General features: G+C 41.8%; 2 protein-coding genes across 5 annotated transcripts in view; one reads left to right on the forward strand and one right to left on the reverse strand.

Moving 5' to 3' along the window:
• Nucleotides 1-2,065: 2,065 nt before the first annotated feature.
• Nucleotides 2,066-13,028, reverse strand: part of CHRM5 (cholinergic receptor muscarinic 5) — a 47,125-nt gene continuing 36,162 nt past the window's right edge. For 3 of the 4 annotated variants that reach the window (XM_072930147.1, XM_030274533.4, XM_030274532.4), the window contains one exon: nucleotides 5,650-7,334. In XM_072930147.1, coding sequence (XP_072786248.1) covers nucleotides 5,665-7,251 — 1,587 coding nt within the window. In that variant the 5' untranslated portion in view covers nucleotides 7,252-7,334 and the 3' untranslated portion in view covers nucleotides 5,650-5,664. Of the gene's footprint in view, nucleotides 7,335-13,028 lie in introns of all 4 variants that reach the window. The other variant, XM_030274531.4, reaches the window with a different exon arrangement.
• Nucleotides 12,392-13,028, forward strand: part of AVEN (apoptosis and caspase activation inhibitor) — an 81,762-nt gene continuing 81,125 nt past the window's right edge. The window contains exon 1 of the mRNA XM_030274534.4: nucleotides 12,392-12,840. Coding sequence (XP_030130394.3) covers nucleotides 12,607-12,840 — 234 coding nt within the window. The 5' untranslated portion in view covers nucleotides 12,392-12,606. The remainder of the gene's footprint in view (nucleotides 12,841-13,028) is intronic.

Genomic DNA, 13,028 nt, shown 5'->3' on the forward strand with positions numbered 1-13,028 from the left:
TCATGATAATTGCTTCAGAAAATAAATTCCATTGTGTTTTGAGAGGACCAAAGCTGTCATGATTGCTTAAGATGAGAAACTATTTTGGAAGCAGAAAAGTCAAGAAAGCAATTTTTAGTTTTCTTGATGCACTGCAGCATTTTCAGAGATACAGCTATGTGATGTGGGTGAGGCCAACATAGCACACATGCCAATTTTGCAGCATCTGATTTTTTCCCCCTGAATTGGTGTTCAAAGACAGAAGTGTGATAGAAGAAATGGTTAGTATCTGACTTGAGTTTATATAATTGAGTCAATTTAATGTGGGTTCTGCATAATTCTATAAGGATGCCTCCAAAGTTGGGATGAGGATACAAGAAAATCACCTGAGTGCTGCCAGTCTCACATAGCATTTGTTAGAATTCCTGGCCATATAGCCAGATGTTCACATACCTTCCAAAAACATGTTTTTAATAACCATGATTTGGAAACGTGGAAGGGAGAGTCCACAGGTGGCAACTGATCATCAAAGGCGGATAACCTGCTCTGCAGCATATTCTTAGCATGTTCTGTAGGATTTTGGAGGTAAGGACTCTGCAAATAAGCTGTATTAATAACTTGGGCACCAGCAGACCAAATCCAGCTGCCCAGTTCTGGAGGGACTCTAGAAAATACTTTAACTGGAGCCCTACAAACCTATGCACTGAATTCCAGTACAAAAATTAAATTTAAAATGTAATAAAAATTCATAACAAGAAGTCTACCAGCAAAAACCCTGAGACATTTAATCAAACTCAAGGACTGAGCAATATTCCAAACTTCTAAACAAAGTATGGATGGAAATGACTATTGAAGCTGGGTTAGAGACTAAGGAAGAAAATAAATAAGACTATTCTAGAACATCCATCAGCATGGAACCTTTAGAAGTAGACTAAACTTTACTTCACAATTCCTTAGCAAAAGACTATCTTAACTGAACAGATATTTTTTTCTTGCATTGATGAACCTTCATCACCAGACCAGATACCCAGAGCAATGCTGAAGGCATCTGGCCTTTATCATTGAAATCACAGACTGAAACATGGGGGTTTCTATTCTACCCACTCCTAAGTTCTTTTGCCAGTCACATTTCTCCTATGCTCTCTCTCTTAGCCTTTCCTGATTTTTCTGCATCCTGCAGTATGGGAAAGAAGGAGGGTCTTCCCAGAAGTACCTGCTGAAACAAATTTACTTGGTCAAATAAATATCCTTCCAAAATGGGTAAGTATGACAGGGTCTAGAGCAAAAGGTTCCAGCTCCAAGCACCTGTGAATGGGAGGCATGTTCCACTTTAACCATGGAATCTCCGAACAATAGCAGGGAAATAGTTTTCTTTACCTCTACTACTTTGCATTTTTCCTTATATTGCCAGCTGCAGGAAATGTAACATACAATACCACATTAATAAACTCAGAATTTATTCATTATTTGTCTTTTAAAATAATTCAATTTTCATATGAGAAAGTGCTTGCTTTTGTTTCTGACTTCCCAGACTTCAGATAACCTTACTTTTATGTATAACCATAGATTTAAAAACACGACAAAGTGGTTTTAGGGGCTAGCTGACTAATGTCGTTTATTTATTGATGCAATACACTGTATCAAAAAATTAACAATGTTAGCTGCATGGCCTCATTTTCTCTTACTAGAACTAACAAACAATTCTTTAGTCACTCTCATGTCTTTTGTGTTTCAGAAGGCATCAGGCCACAGTCAGAGTGGGGGGCTACAGAGCTGAATCCAGCCACGCTGCACAGCTGGAATCCCCACTGTACCCTCTCTCTACTCCTCCTCCTATAGCTACCTGATGAATTGCACACTTAAGGAGATCTTATGGACAACACACACTAAAAACAGCTATCTGACCTCCACTACATCTAGGTTGCTGCTGCACCTAAGGATTAAAAGATATTTCAGCTTTGATCTTGGCATTGTAATCCAGGAATTCAGTGAAAGATCCCCCAGCTTAAGAGGCCTACTGAAATAGAAGCCATCAGCAACCAGGGTCTGGAGGAGGACCTGCTGACAAGAAAACTTCTGAAGGATTTGAAATATTTGTTTTATTTGAGGAGGACTGACTTTGGTATATCAGCAGATACATGAAGAAACTACTGACATTTAGCAACCAATGGCAAAAACACGAGTAAAAGGCAGTGCTTTTAGTGAGTGTAACAAAGACTGAAGTTCCTTAATCATAACAAAATATATTCACCAAGATGGGAAAAACAATTGTAACACCATCCCTTTCTGAAACCACTAGTAGTCATAGATTATCATCTCCTGTTTAACAATATGATGTTATCAATTTTAAAATATTTTAACACTTACGGGTAGCTATTAATAAAATCATAAACAAGAAGCTTATTAAAGCTCAAGGTTTTATGACACTCAACTGTCAAATGTATGTGGAAGAAAAATTCTTAGGTAGTTCAAAAGGCAACAATGGATATTTGGGGGAGACCACATAAGAAACAGAATGGCCTCTTACTGACTTGATGGGGTTAAAGCCAAGTAGTAAAGCGAAAACACACCATATCATTTTCTAGAGGTAAGGGTTAGCTAGCCTGTGTTTCAAAACAGAGAAGCCACTGACTACCCAACAGCTGCAGGAGCATTACACGAGATGTCCTTTGCTAAGCTCTTCACTCTAAGTAGTCACAGAAAGTGCACAACTGTATCCAAGTGTTCTACATATGTTTAAAATTCTGGGAACTCTTCCGAATATTTATCTACAAACCTAAATCATATTTGCAAAAAATGAATGTTAGTTGATAAATTATGGGGATCTGGAATACAGAGGGATGCCAGATCATAATAAAAGGGCAAGACAAAGTTTGTGAGAAAATTCAATACTTTAAAATATAGAAGGGGCTGGGTCTCTGTGTATTTATGCATCTATACTGATGATACATACATATCTACATATATGTATGTGTATGAAATTATGTAAAACCAAAATGTAATTTTACAAAAAGCATTTCATTAGTCCATGATAATAATCAATTACACAATCAGTAAAAATGTAATTGAATGGACAGATAACAAGATAACAAGATTGTCTGTCCTACACTCCATAAGTCCCACAACACTTTAAAAGGTACAAAATACAATCAAGTACTAACTGATACTCTGATGAGGACCGAATTTGTCTTTTTGTGCTTTCGATTTTTTTAAAGAATAAGCATCCTACATAACAATAAAGTAATGCACACCTCTTTATATAGTTCTTGATATTTACAATGTACTCATGTGTGGCCATGTAATCTCTCACATGGTTAGGTGTTAGCAGCATAATTTGTGCACATATTTCACAATTACATTGAACCAACATTGTTGCATCCATCACTGTGTATTCTAATACATTTACTGAGGAGAGAGTCCATACACATTTACAGAACATTCTTGATCAACAGATGTCAAAAACAACATAAAATACTCCATTTAATTTCAATAAGAGCCAATGCTTCATTTGAGCAATAACAGTGCAGCTAGCAGAAGCTGTTACTACCTCATAAATTTTGCCTTTAATTACAGCTTGTGCCCCCAAAAAGACACATTCATTTGCTGAAACATAATTTACTGAATGACTGGTTTGATGTAATATAAAATAAATCCACTCTAACAACCAATTTGTACATAGTTACTGTACACAGGAAAAGCTCTGGATAGTGAAAGAGCAAAGCTGATGAAAGAGTTTTTATAAAGACCTCTACTTTCCTTCCATAAGTAACCATTTGCTAATGCACAAAAAATAGTAGGCCCAGTATGGTGCATTACAAAATCAATCATGTGACTTTAGAGAACATATTTTTACATTAGTACACTGCTAATCTTTCACTGACAAAATCTTCCCCTGTGGACACTGGGGCTAAAAACATGTTAATTACTTGTACTGTGATTGTTGACATGGAGGATTTATCTAACTGTAGGAGAAAATTCTGGTGGTATGATAATTTAATACATTATAGACAATTTCATGGAGAGCAATTGCACATTCACGATGACTTAAACAATCCCTGAAATGTGCAACTGGGTAATGTCACCACTGCAATGTCCCACTAAAGTGTACAGCAGATATAATATGAAGAGTATCTAAAACTAATATTCCAAAGTATCTCGCTCAGAATTATGATAGAAAAGCTAGAACTGAATTTGAACTTTGTGTACATGAAGATCTTTCTCATTCTTTTTTCTTTAGGACTTTCACACCTCGTGACTCCTGTTGCCATTAAATTTGTTTTCTCTGGACCTTTTCTGAAGCTTCTTGTTTGTTCCCACCACAAGGAGGTCACCATCTCCATTCCAAAGGCCTTCTGCTGAAGGCAGCCCCTTGCTTACCCACTCCCTCGGTCAGCGCCGCAGGGCTCCTGCCAGTACAACACAGGCATTAGGAAGGCTCAGGCAGGTCAGCTCTGGCACCAAGAGCCTTCTCAAATCTCAGCCAGTGGTCAGCCTCAGCTCATAACTAGGCCAGTACAACCCAGTCCCAGAAGCCACAGCCACCAGGGGTGTTGACTTCAGCCACATCTGTAGCAGATGTGGTTTTGCTGGACCAAAAGAGGGTGCCTGAAGATAACATGTTTCCAAGCACCCGATGTTGACTAGTACTTGGAAAGCTATCTAATGACAAAGAATTCAAAATGTTTTGAATAGTTTTACAGAAACATTAAAAATTTGCTTAAAAAATCTTTCCTCTTAAAAAGATATCAGTTCTCTCACTGTTTATATATAGGTAAACATTATGGAAACTTTTGGATCAAGGTGTAGCACAACAAAGGAGATTGCAAAAAAGACTTTCCCTGTGTTGTAGATAGACCGTGTCCATTATGCTTTACAGTCACTTCTGATTTGTACCATTGTCACTGTTGAATAAAATTTTAAAATTTCCTTCACAGGTACCGGGAACTGGAGCTATCACCATTTTTACAAATGACAGTAACTTGCTTGATGGAACTGATATTGGGACTGGCTTCTTCATCTACAAAATACATTATCTATTTCTTCCACTATAAGCCCTTCCACTATGAGCCTTCCTAAGTCTCCACAAGAGTCATCCTTAAAGTGGAAATTTTCTCAGCATTACCTTCTCATATAATGCATGTGTTCATTTGGAGTATTATGAATCTCCATAACCATTTAGTATTGGGGATTGACAGCATTTACCCTTTAGATAGTCCTTGTTTCATCTCGACGGCTGATGGTAAAGCCTCAAAACAGAGGTAGCACAGGCTGCATTGCCTGGAACACTGAAAACTAAATAAACAATACACTAGCAAAGAACTATAGAAAGAAACAGTTCTGCTCTACAGGCAGACAGACTGAATGACCTAACCTGACGACTGGATGATCATCCCAGTCTAATTTCTAGTAGTTTATAGTTTACTCCATCTTTCTCAGGCTGAAAGAAAGGACACAAGACACCAAACACAATAATTGTAATGCAATTCTACTGCATAGTAAAAAACAATCTATGTTGCTCATAGCAGCCAGTGACATTTTTATCCCAAGCAAACTACTTTCATGCAGAATTTAACTTTTCAGCAGATTTTTTTAACCACTAGACACAACAGCAATGGCTTTGAAAATACAGAATTTGCTAGGTTACATCAATATCTGTATTTCTCCTTATTTCTTATACAAGAATGATTATGGTAGTCTGGTATTGCCCTGCCAGTATAGTTTCTCTTCCACTTTTTTCTTTTTCCACTGGCAGAAAAGAAGCATCTTAAAAGTCTTCCTGAAAGTTTTATTACAGAGGGCATAACAAATGGGGTTAACAGTGCTGTTCACATAGCACAGCCAGTATCCAAGGTGCCACAGTGTCAGGGGAATGCAGTCTGAGCAAAATGTGGAGATCAAAACCATGATATTATAGGGAGTCCATGTGATTATAAATGCCAAAAGAATGGCGCTTAAAGTCTGTGCTGCTTTGCGCTCCTTTATAAGAACCATCCGTTTCCTTTTGGTGATTTGGTTATTTATATTTGGATCCATGCTTTTGATGGAAGGGTCCTTTGACAGAGCAGCAGAACAAGGAGTTATTTTTACTTTCCGGCAACCACTGTTGGCTTCCTGGGTGCCATCAGCCTTAACCACCAAACGGAATTTATAGGCCACACATTTTTTACTTTTTTGTACGTGTTCTTTGGTAGGTGACAAAAAGTATTTCTGGTTCTCAAAATCACTTTCTTCAGGCTGGTCTTTGACAACAACGTCTGTAGTCTCATTATACTCTTCTGCCTTACTTTTAGATGGACTTTTGTAAGTTACTTGGAAAACTGAGTCAGCAGCAAGTTTATCCTCCTCTTCCGATGATGCGTAGCTGCTGCAAGTGGTTAACTGGTCAGCCTTAGCCCAGTCCATACAAGTACTCGCTGCCTGGGAGGCCTTCGCTGTAGCTGACGTACTTCGGCTAGATGAAGACCAAGAGGCCTGGCACCTCTCTCTTTTGACTAAGTTTTGTTGCTTGCAACTGAAGCAAGACTTCAGGAGAGTTTTCTGAGGCTTTATTGTCTCATACTCTGCCACAGACTCTGAGCCCTGCAGTTCAGCGAGGTCCTTGGTGCGTTTCTCGGTCTCTTTATAAATGCGGCAGTACAGAATGGTCATCACAGACACAGGAATGTAAAAAGCAGCAATTGCAGTACCAAAGGTAATGATGGGCTCATATAGAAACTGTATCTGGCACTCTTCAGGTGGTACTGTTCGTTCACCCACAAAATACTGCCAGCACAAGATTACAGGTGCCCACAACATGAAGGAAATCAGCCAAGCCATACCAATCATGATACCAGCTCTTTTGGGTGTGCGCTTGGCCCTGTAAGTTAAAGGCCTTGTGATGGAAAAATATCTGTCAAAACTGATGACTAGGAGGTTCATTACTGAGGCATTGCTAGCTACATAGTCCAGTGCTAGCCACAGGTCACAAGCGAGGCTTCCAAGAGTCCAATGGCCTATGAGTATATAGGATGTATACAGGTTCATAGAAAATATCCCAATGATAAGATCTGCACAGGCAAGGCTGAGCAAATAATAATTGTTGACAGTTTTGAGCTGACTGTTAACCTTAAAGGATATCATTACAAGGATATTTCCCACTATGGTTATTAAGCTTACAATTGCAGTTACAGTGGCAATAGTAATGACTTCCCAGAGGCTATGCCCTTCTAACTGCTTATGGTTGATGGATGAACTGTTTACAACAGTAGAATTGCTGAATAAATTGACTTCCATTCTTGTCCTTGGTGTATTGTCATCAGGACCTTAGCACTGTTGCATACTGTTTTCTGTACTCAGAAGCATCCTTTTGGAGATAGCTATAAAGATCAAACGAAAAAAAATCAGAAAATTTAAGTAGCTCATTAAATAGCACAGATTTCCATTAGTTACCATGAAAACACTTGTGAAACAACCCATCACATTATTTGTGTTCTCTTTTTGCATTTTGATTGTTCAAAATTGTGAACATAACTAAAACACACAAATCTACATCCTAGGACAACATGCATTTTATGACATTTCAAAATGCAATCTAATTATTATTTCCTAAGACAGTTAACCACCCCAGCTCTTACATTTTTAGTACCTTAGGAACCCTCTATATATTCTCAAATAAAGACATTTAAAGTTTTGCAGTAAGATAGTGAGTCACTGTGTTGTTTCCTACACTAATTAAAAATGCATGCCAAGGTTTCAGGAATTAGCTTTGAAATATTTGTAAAAGTCACCAACAACAGAAAGAGAGTAAGCGAATACATGGGGGTGCATGTGAGTAAGGAGCCACACTGGCATGGTGATAGCAAGAAACAAAAAGGTGTTAGAAGAGCTTGAGGCAATGGAGGGTAATCTTTGAGCAAATGAAGCAGGCGAGGCCAAGAAGATGTTTGTGGGAAAAAATCTATCAAGAGATCTTAGGACAGAGGAGACTAATGGGGTTAAGCATGGAAGTACAGTCTGGGTAGTTTGGATGAGTGAATGGTAGGATTGAGAATACAGAGGAGTAAACTGCAGACAAAGAAGCCGAAGCAGAAGATAACCACAGTGGTAAAAAATACAAATTTAACAACCCATTTCAAATACCAGTTTAATACTTGCATAAGCTGCAAAAGGTGAAAATGGGACAATTTTGGTGCATTAATGCATGCATGACACTGATATCCATTGCTCTCTACATTCCTCACTGCCATTTCTTGTGTCAGTGAACCTGTATCGGGCAAAATTTCTTTCAAAGATACTTGCTGGGTTTTAGTTATTCCATCACATCAGGTGATGCTAATCACTAATTCCATGCTTAGTCTCACTTAGCAGTGCAATTTTGAAACAGTCAAATAATATTCAGTTTTTAAATTCAGAAATGAAAGACAGATTATTAACAGATTTTTCTACTGGGATTTTAGCCTGTAAAAAACTGGTATGATCTCTTTTTTCAAAGCAGACATAGCTTCAGCTAAAATTATCACATGAATCACCTATTAAAGTCCATTTCTAAGTCTTTAAGATTCTCTCTACATCAGATCTCTATTATATGGTCCTCCCTATCCATCCAAACCACTTCTCTGTGCTTTCATCTTTCATCCTAACTCTCAGAACATTGTTTTCTTTGGTCTTAGCAAGTGTCTTTTTTTTTCCTGCAAGCTTTTACAGACTATCTCTTTCCTAGATCTGTCTTTTGTACCAAGAGGTTATGTCCTGTCTCTCACCAGCTCAATAGAAATTTTTACAGCCACTAGTTGAACTTTCAGAAAAGCATGTAATTTTCTTTCATTGTCCTCTTTGTTCAATCTTAGAGGTGTTTAAGAGGTGTCTGGACCTGGCACTGGTTTAGTGTTTAGGCATTACAGTGGTAGTTCTGGGTTCTGGATTTGATTTTAAAGGCCTCTTCCAACCTTGATTATTCTACAGTTCTGTGATTCTTATTTGCTTTTACTGTTTCCTTCATTTTATTCCCCAGGTCTCCTAAATATCTACAGAAGTGTATAATGTTTCTACTTCAAACCCTGTTTATATAGTGATCTCTTGTGGTGATGAAACAATGGTAAGTTTCCTGATATACTGAGACTTCTGCTTATAGTACTTCTTAGAATGGTTCTCCTCCATCTGTGTCTGCCATCTCCCATTTTATATTTAAATGTTTCTGTATCTGTATTCTGCTTATACACTAATTCAACAGGATTCTAACTCATGTATAGACCTTGCAGATTAGCAACAATCCTAATATAGGCATGTGCTTGCTTGGCTCTCTCTCTCCAGCCTCCAGAGCCAGTCTAGCAGCCAAGAATAGCTGAAGTGCCACAGCAGCTCTAATTAGTCCTATGCAAAGAAGGATATTTCATCTTGGTTCTGCATTCTGGAAAGATTTCCCCCCAGTCAGAGCTGTCTTGATGGCTGGTGCACTGCCTTTACAAATCTTTACAAAAACTTGAAGGGTATGAATTAATTTCATGTGAAACAAAGGTGTCTAGAGGAGCTGCATGGCTGTGGTAGGTAACTGAGCTTGAGAGAGGAATCTGTGTTTCTGTTACTTCACATGGCTTATGCTTATTTTTCTGTGGACAGTTAACAAAGTTTTTCTGTGCCTTAAAAGCTCCATGTGACAATTTTCAAGCATGGCAGTGTGGTAGTGGGTTTAGTGTGGCAATGTCAGGGGACAATGAGGGAAGGTGAGGACAATGCCAAAGCAGGTGGGAGCTGAGGCCTGACCAAGGAGCAGCAGGATGTGGAGAAGCACGTTTGGTTCATGAGAAGGCAAGAGACAGTGATAGCCCAGGGCTTGCACAGCAAGTCTGGAGTGATAAGGCATGTCTGAGACCAAGCCAAGAAGCCCAGCCAGCAGGTCTGACCAGGATCTGAGCCAGGATTGAAGAGACAGAAGGCCAGGTGTAGATGTAGCTGCTGCCTGGCTGCAATGTAGCACAGGCAAGGGCCAGCGGTACAACTTGCTGGCCTTGGGCTTTTGCATGATATCTGCTAAGTCTAGAGATGGTCTTAAAAAGGCACAGCTATGAATATCAGGCACATGAATGAACCTTTACAAACTACATTTGCCTTTCACCGAGTTTGAGCAGCCATGTAAAAAAATTGCAGATTGTTTCATCTTTCTGCCTTTTTTTTTGCCAGAAATGGCATTCGCCTCAGAAGAAGGAAGACTGGAAACTGTATAGATGCTGTGCCCTGTGTAATGCTTTGTCTTTGTCATAGATAGCAAGTGTCCCCCCTCTCAGGTCATTAACCTGTAATGTTAGGTTACACTCCCTAACAGTAGCAATTAGGAAGAAAGACTGTTCGAACCACGCCATGTGGATTGCAGACTTCAGAGCAACAGGAGAAGCAGGAATTGTTGTTGTTGTAGTTGTTGTGACACAGATGTTCTTGGTTTAAACTGTCATGGGTTGGAGAAATACTGATGATATGTTATGGAAGCTACATAATTTCTTAATAATTTATTAATAAAAAGCACTGTTTGGTCATGAAAAGCCTTCCCTCCCTAATGGGCTGTTTTACTGTGATGTCTATAAAGTTGACAACAGCTGACTTACTAGAATACAAAGATCTCTTCTTGGCATGTTGACCATTCTTGTCATCTCGTCATCCTCTATCCTCTTTTGTTTCATAGGTCTGTGTTAACACTTTGTGGCATTACCTTTTGTCATCTATTTGTGTATCACTCAGGCTAATAGAGCCTGTGAGTGGGACTTCTGTGTGCTATAGTAACATAATTTATGTTAATTGTCTATCATAAGAGATGATGAAATCAAAACTAATGCATATGTACAGTATCATGACTTTGCTATGTCTCATAATTATTAATGCATGATGTTCATGCTTGTGACTTGTAATGGTATTTGTTATGTGCTGCCAAGTAGTAATGATATTTTTTTCAATCTATCTGTAAGCATTAATTATTGTGAGTTGTTAAATTTGTACATAAAGTCAGCTTACAGTTATCTGCAGGCAGATTGTTCGTGTCACAGATTAATTGCACCACAGATGCAGGCACAGCTTGGGTTCACCAGGTTTTATTATCTCCATCTCATTCTGAGTCTGTCAGACCTGTGGTGGCTGCATGAGTATTGCTTGGATGTCTTTGCAATGTGCTTGCCAAAGCTGCTCCCTGTTACTTTATTGATTTGCTTTTGTGCTAAGCTAATTTACGGATTTGATGCCCACTGTGCCCCGGAACTGAGCAGCCCACAACACAGGTAGCTGTGCAGCTACAGCACAGCCCATTATTTCACAAAATAGGAGGTTTGATCACATTCTGCTGGAATGATTCCTGGGTTTAAAAACCCTTGAAAACCAGATTGATGTTTTAACGTGCTGTCAAATGACAGCCTGTGTGTTCAAGAGGGATCGGGCTAGCTGGTGTTAGGAAATGTGAGAACTTCCCCAAGAACAGCATGAGTGGCTGCTTAGTTTAAGAAGAGCAGGACAAACCAGCCTAGCACTAGGGCACAAAGCTGTTCCCGTGCCTCCACTCTGTGTCCTGAGAGGAGCATGTTCCTCAAGAAGCTGCAGAGCCAATTCAGACAGTTCATGTAGCCCAGGCGCCTGCTGAACACCCTTTCAACTTGGGATCAGTTGCTTTTTCCCACATTTGCTACAGAAAGCAAAGGTCCTGCACTTGGGTCACAACAATCCCCTGCAGCTCTACACCTTGGGGCAAGAGTAGCTGGAAAGCTGCCTAGTGGAAAAGGTGCTGGAGGCGCTAGTTGACAGCAGCTGAACATGAGCCAGCATGTGCCAAGGTGGCCAAAAAAGCCAATGGCATCCTGGTGTCAGCAGTAGCGTGGCAGTGGTCAGTGCCTGCCCTGTACTTGGCACTGGTGCGGCCACACCTCAAGTTTTGTGTCCCCCTCTGTCCCTGCAGAGACACTGAAGTGCTGGAGCAGGTTCAGAGAAGGGCAGCAGAGCTGGGGAAGGGTCTGGAGCACAAGTCCTGTGAGGAGCAGCTGAGGGACATGTGTTTGGTTAGTCTGGAGAAAAGGCAGCTCAGGGAGACCTTATCGCTCTCTGCAACAGCCCCAGAGAAGCTGGAGTGAGGTGAGGACTGCTCTCTTCTCCCAGCTTGCAAGTGACAGGATGAAACAAGCTGCACCTGAGGACGTTTACAGTGGGTATATTTCCTCACCAAGAGGGTCGTTAGGCATGGGAACAGGCTGCCCAGGGAAGCGATATAATCACCTTTCCTGGATTTACACATTTAAAAGATGTGTAAATGTGGGGCTTATGAACATGGTTTAGTGGTGGATGTGGCACTGCAGGGTTAACTGTTGGACTGAATGATATCCGAGGTCTTTTCCAGCTGAAACAACTCCATAATCCATCTATGTGAGCTCTATTTCCTAAGCACTAAATACATTTTTTTTTCCTGTTTTTGTTCACACACGTGGATGCGATTTTCCCTCCCTCGCTCGTCAGTACCCGCGGGAGGCGCGGGCCCGGCCCGGCCAGGGGCTGCCCGCGCGCCAGCCGCCCGCAGGGGGCGCTGCCGAGGCCGCGCCGCCGCCATTTCCCCGGCCCGGCGAGCGGCCTTTTCCGGCAGTGGGCGGGACGGGCGCGGCCCGCGGCCCGCGGCAGGCGAGCCCGGCCATGCAGGCGGAGCGGGGCGGCAGCCGGCCCCGCAGGGACGGGGCCCGACACGGCCGGCGGCGCCCGCCCGACGCGGCGGCGGAAGGAGGCGGCGGGGACGGCCACGGGCGCGGAGGAGGCGGGGGCCGGGGACGAGGTGGCGCTTACGGGCACCGAGGAGGCGGGGGCCGGGGTAGGCGGGAGCCCCGAGGCCGCGGGGCAGCGCCGGCGCCCAGCGCCCAGCAGCACCGGCGGGTAAGCGGCAGGAGAGCCCGCCCCCGCTCCCCGGGGGAGGCGGAGCTGAGCGTGCGGGCCCCGGGGCGGCCCCTGGGCTGGGGGCATAACCCTCCCTCCCCGCTCCTCCCCTGCTCCTCCCCTTGCCCTCCCCTCGCCGCGGTGGAGCCGGGCTGGCGGCTGTGCCCGAGCCTATGGGGGTGGGTTGG

This window comes from Taeniopygia guttata, chromosome 5 (genome assembly GCF_048771995.1).
Source record: "Taeniopygia guttata chromosome 5, bTaeGut7.mat, whole genome shotgun sequence".
Lineage (NCBI taxonomy): Eukaryota > Metazoa > Chordata > Aves > Passeriformes > Estrildidae > Taeniopygia > Taeniopygia guttata.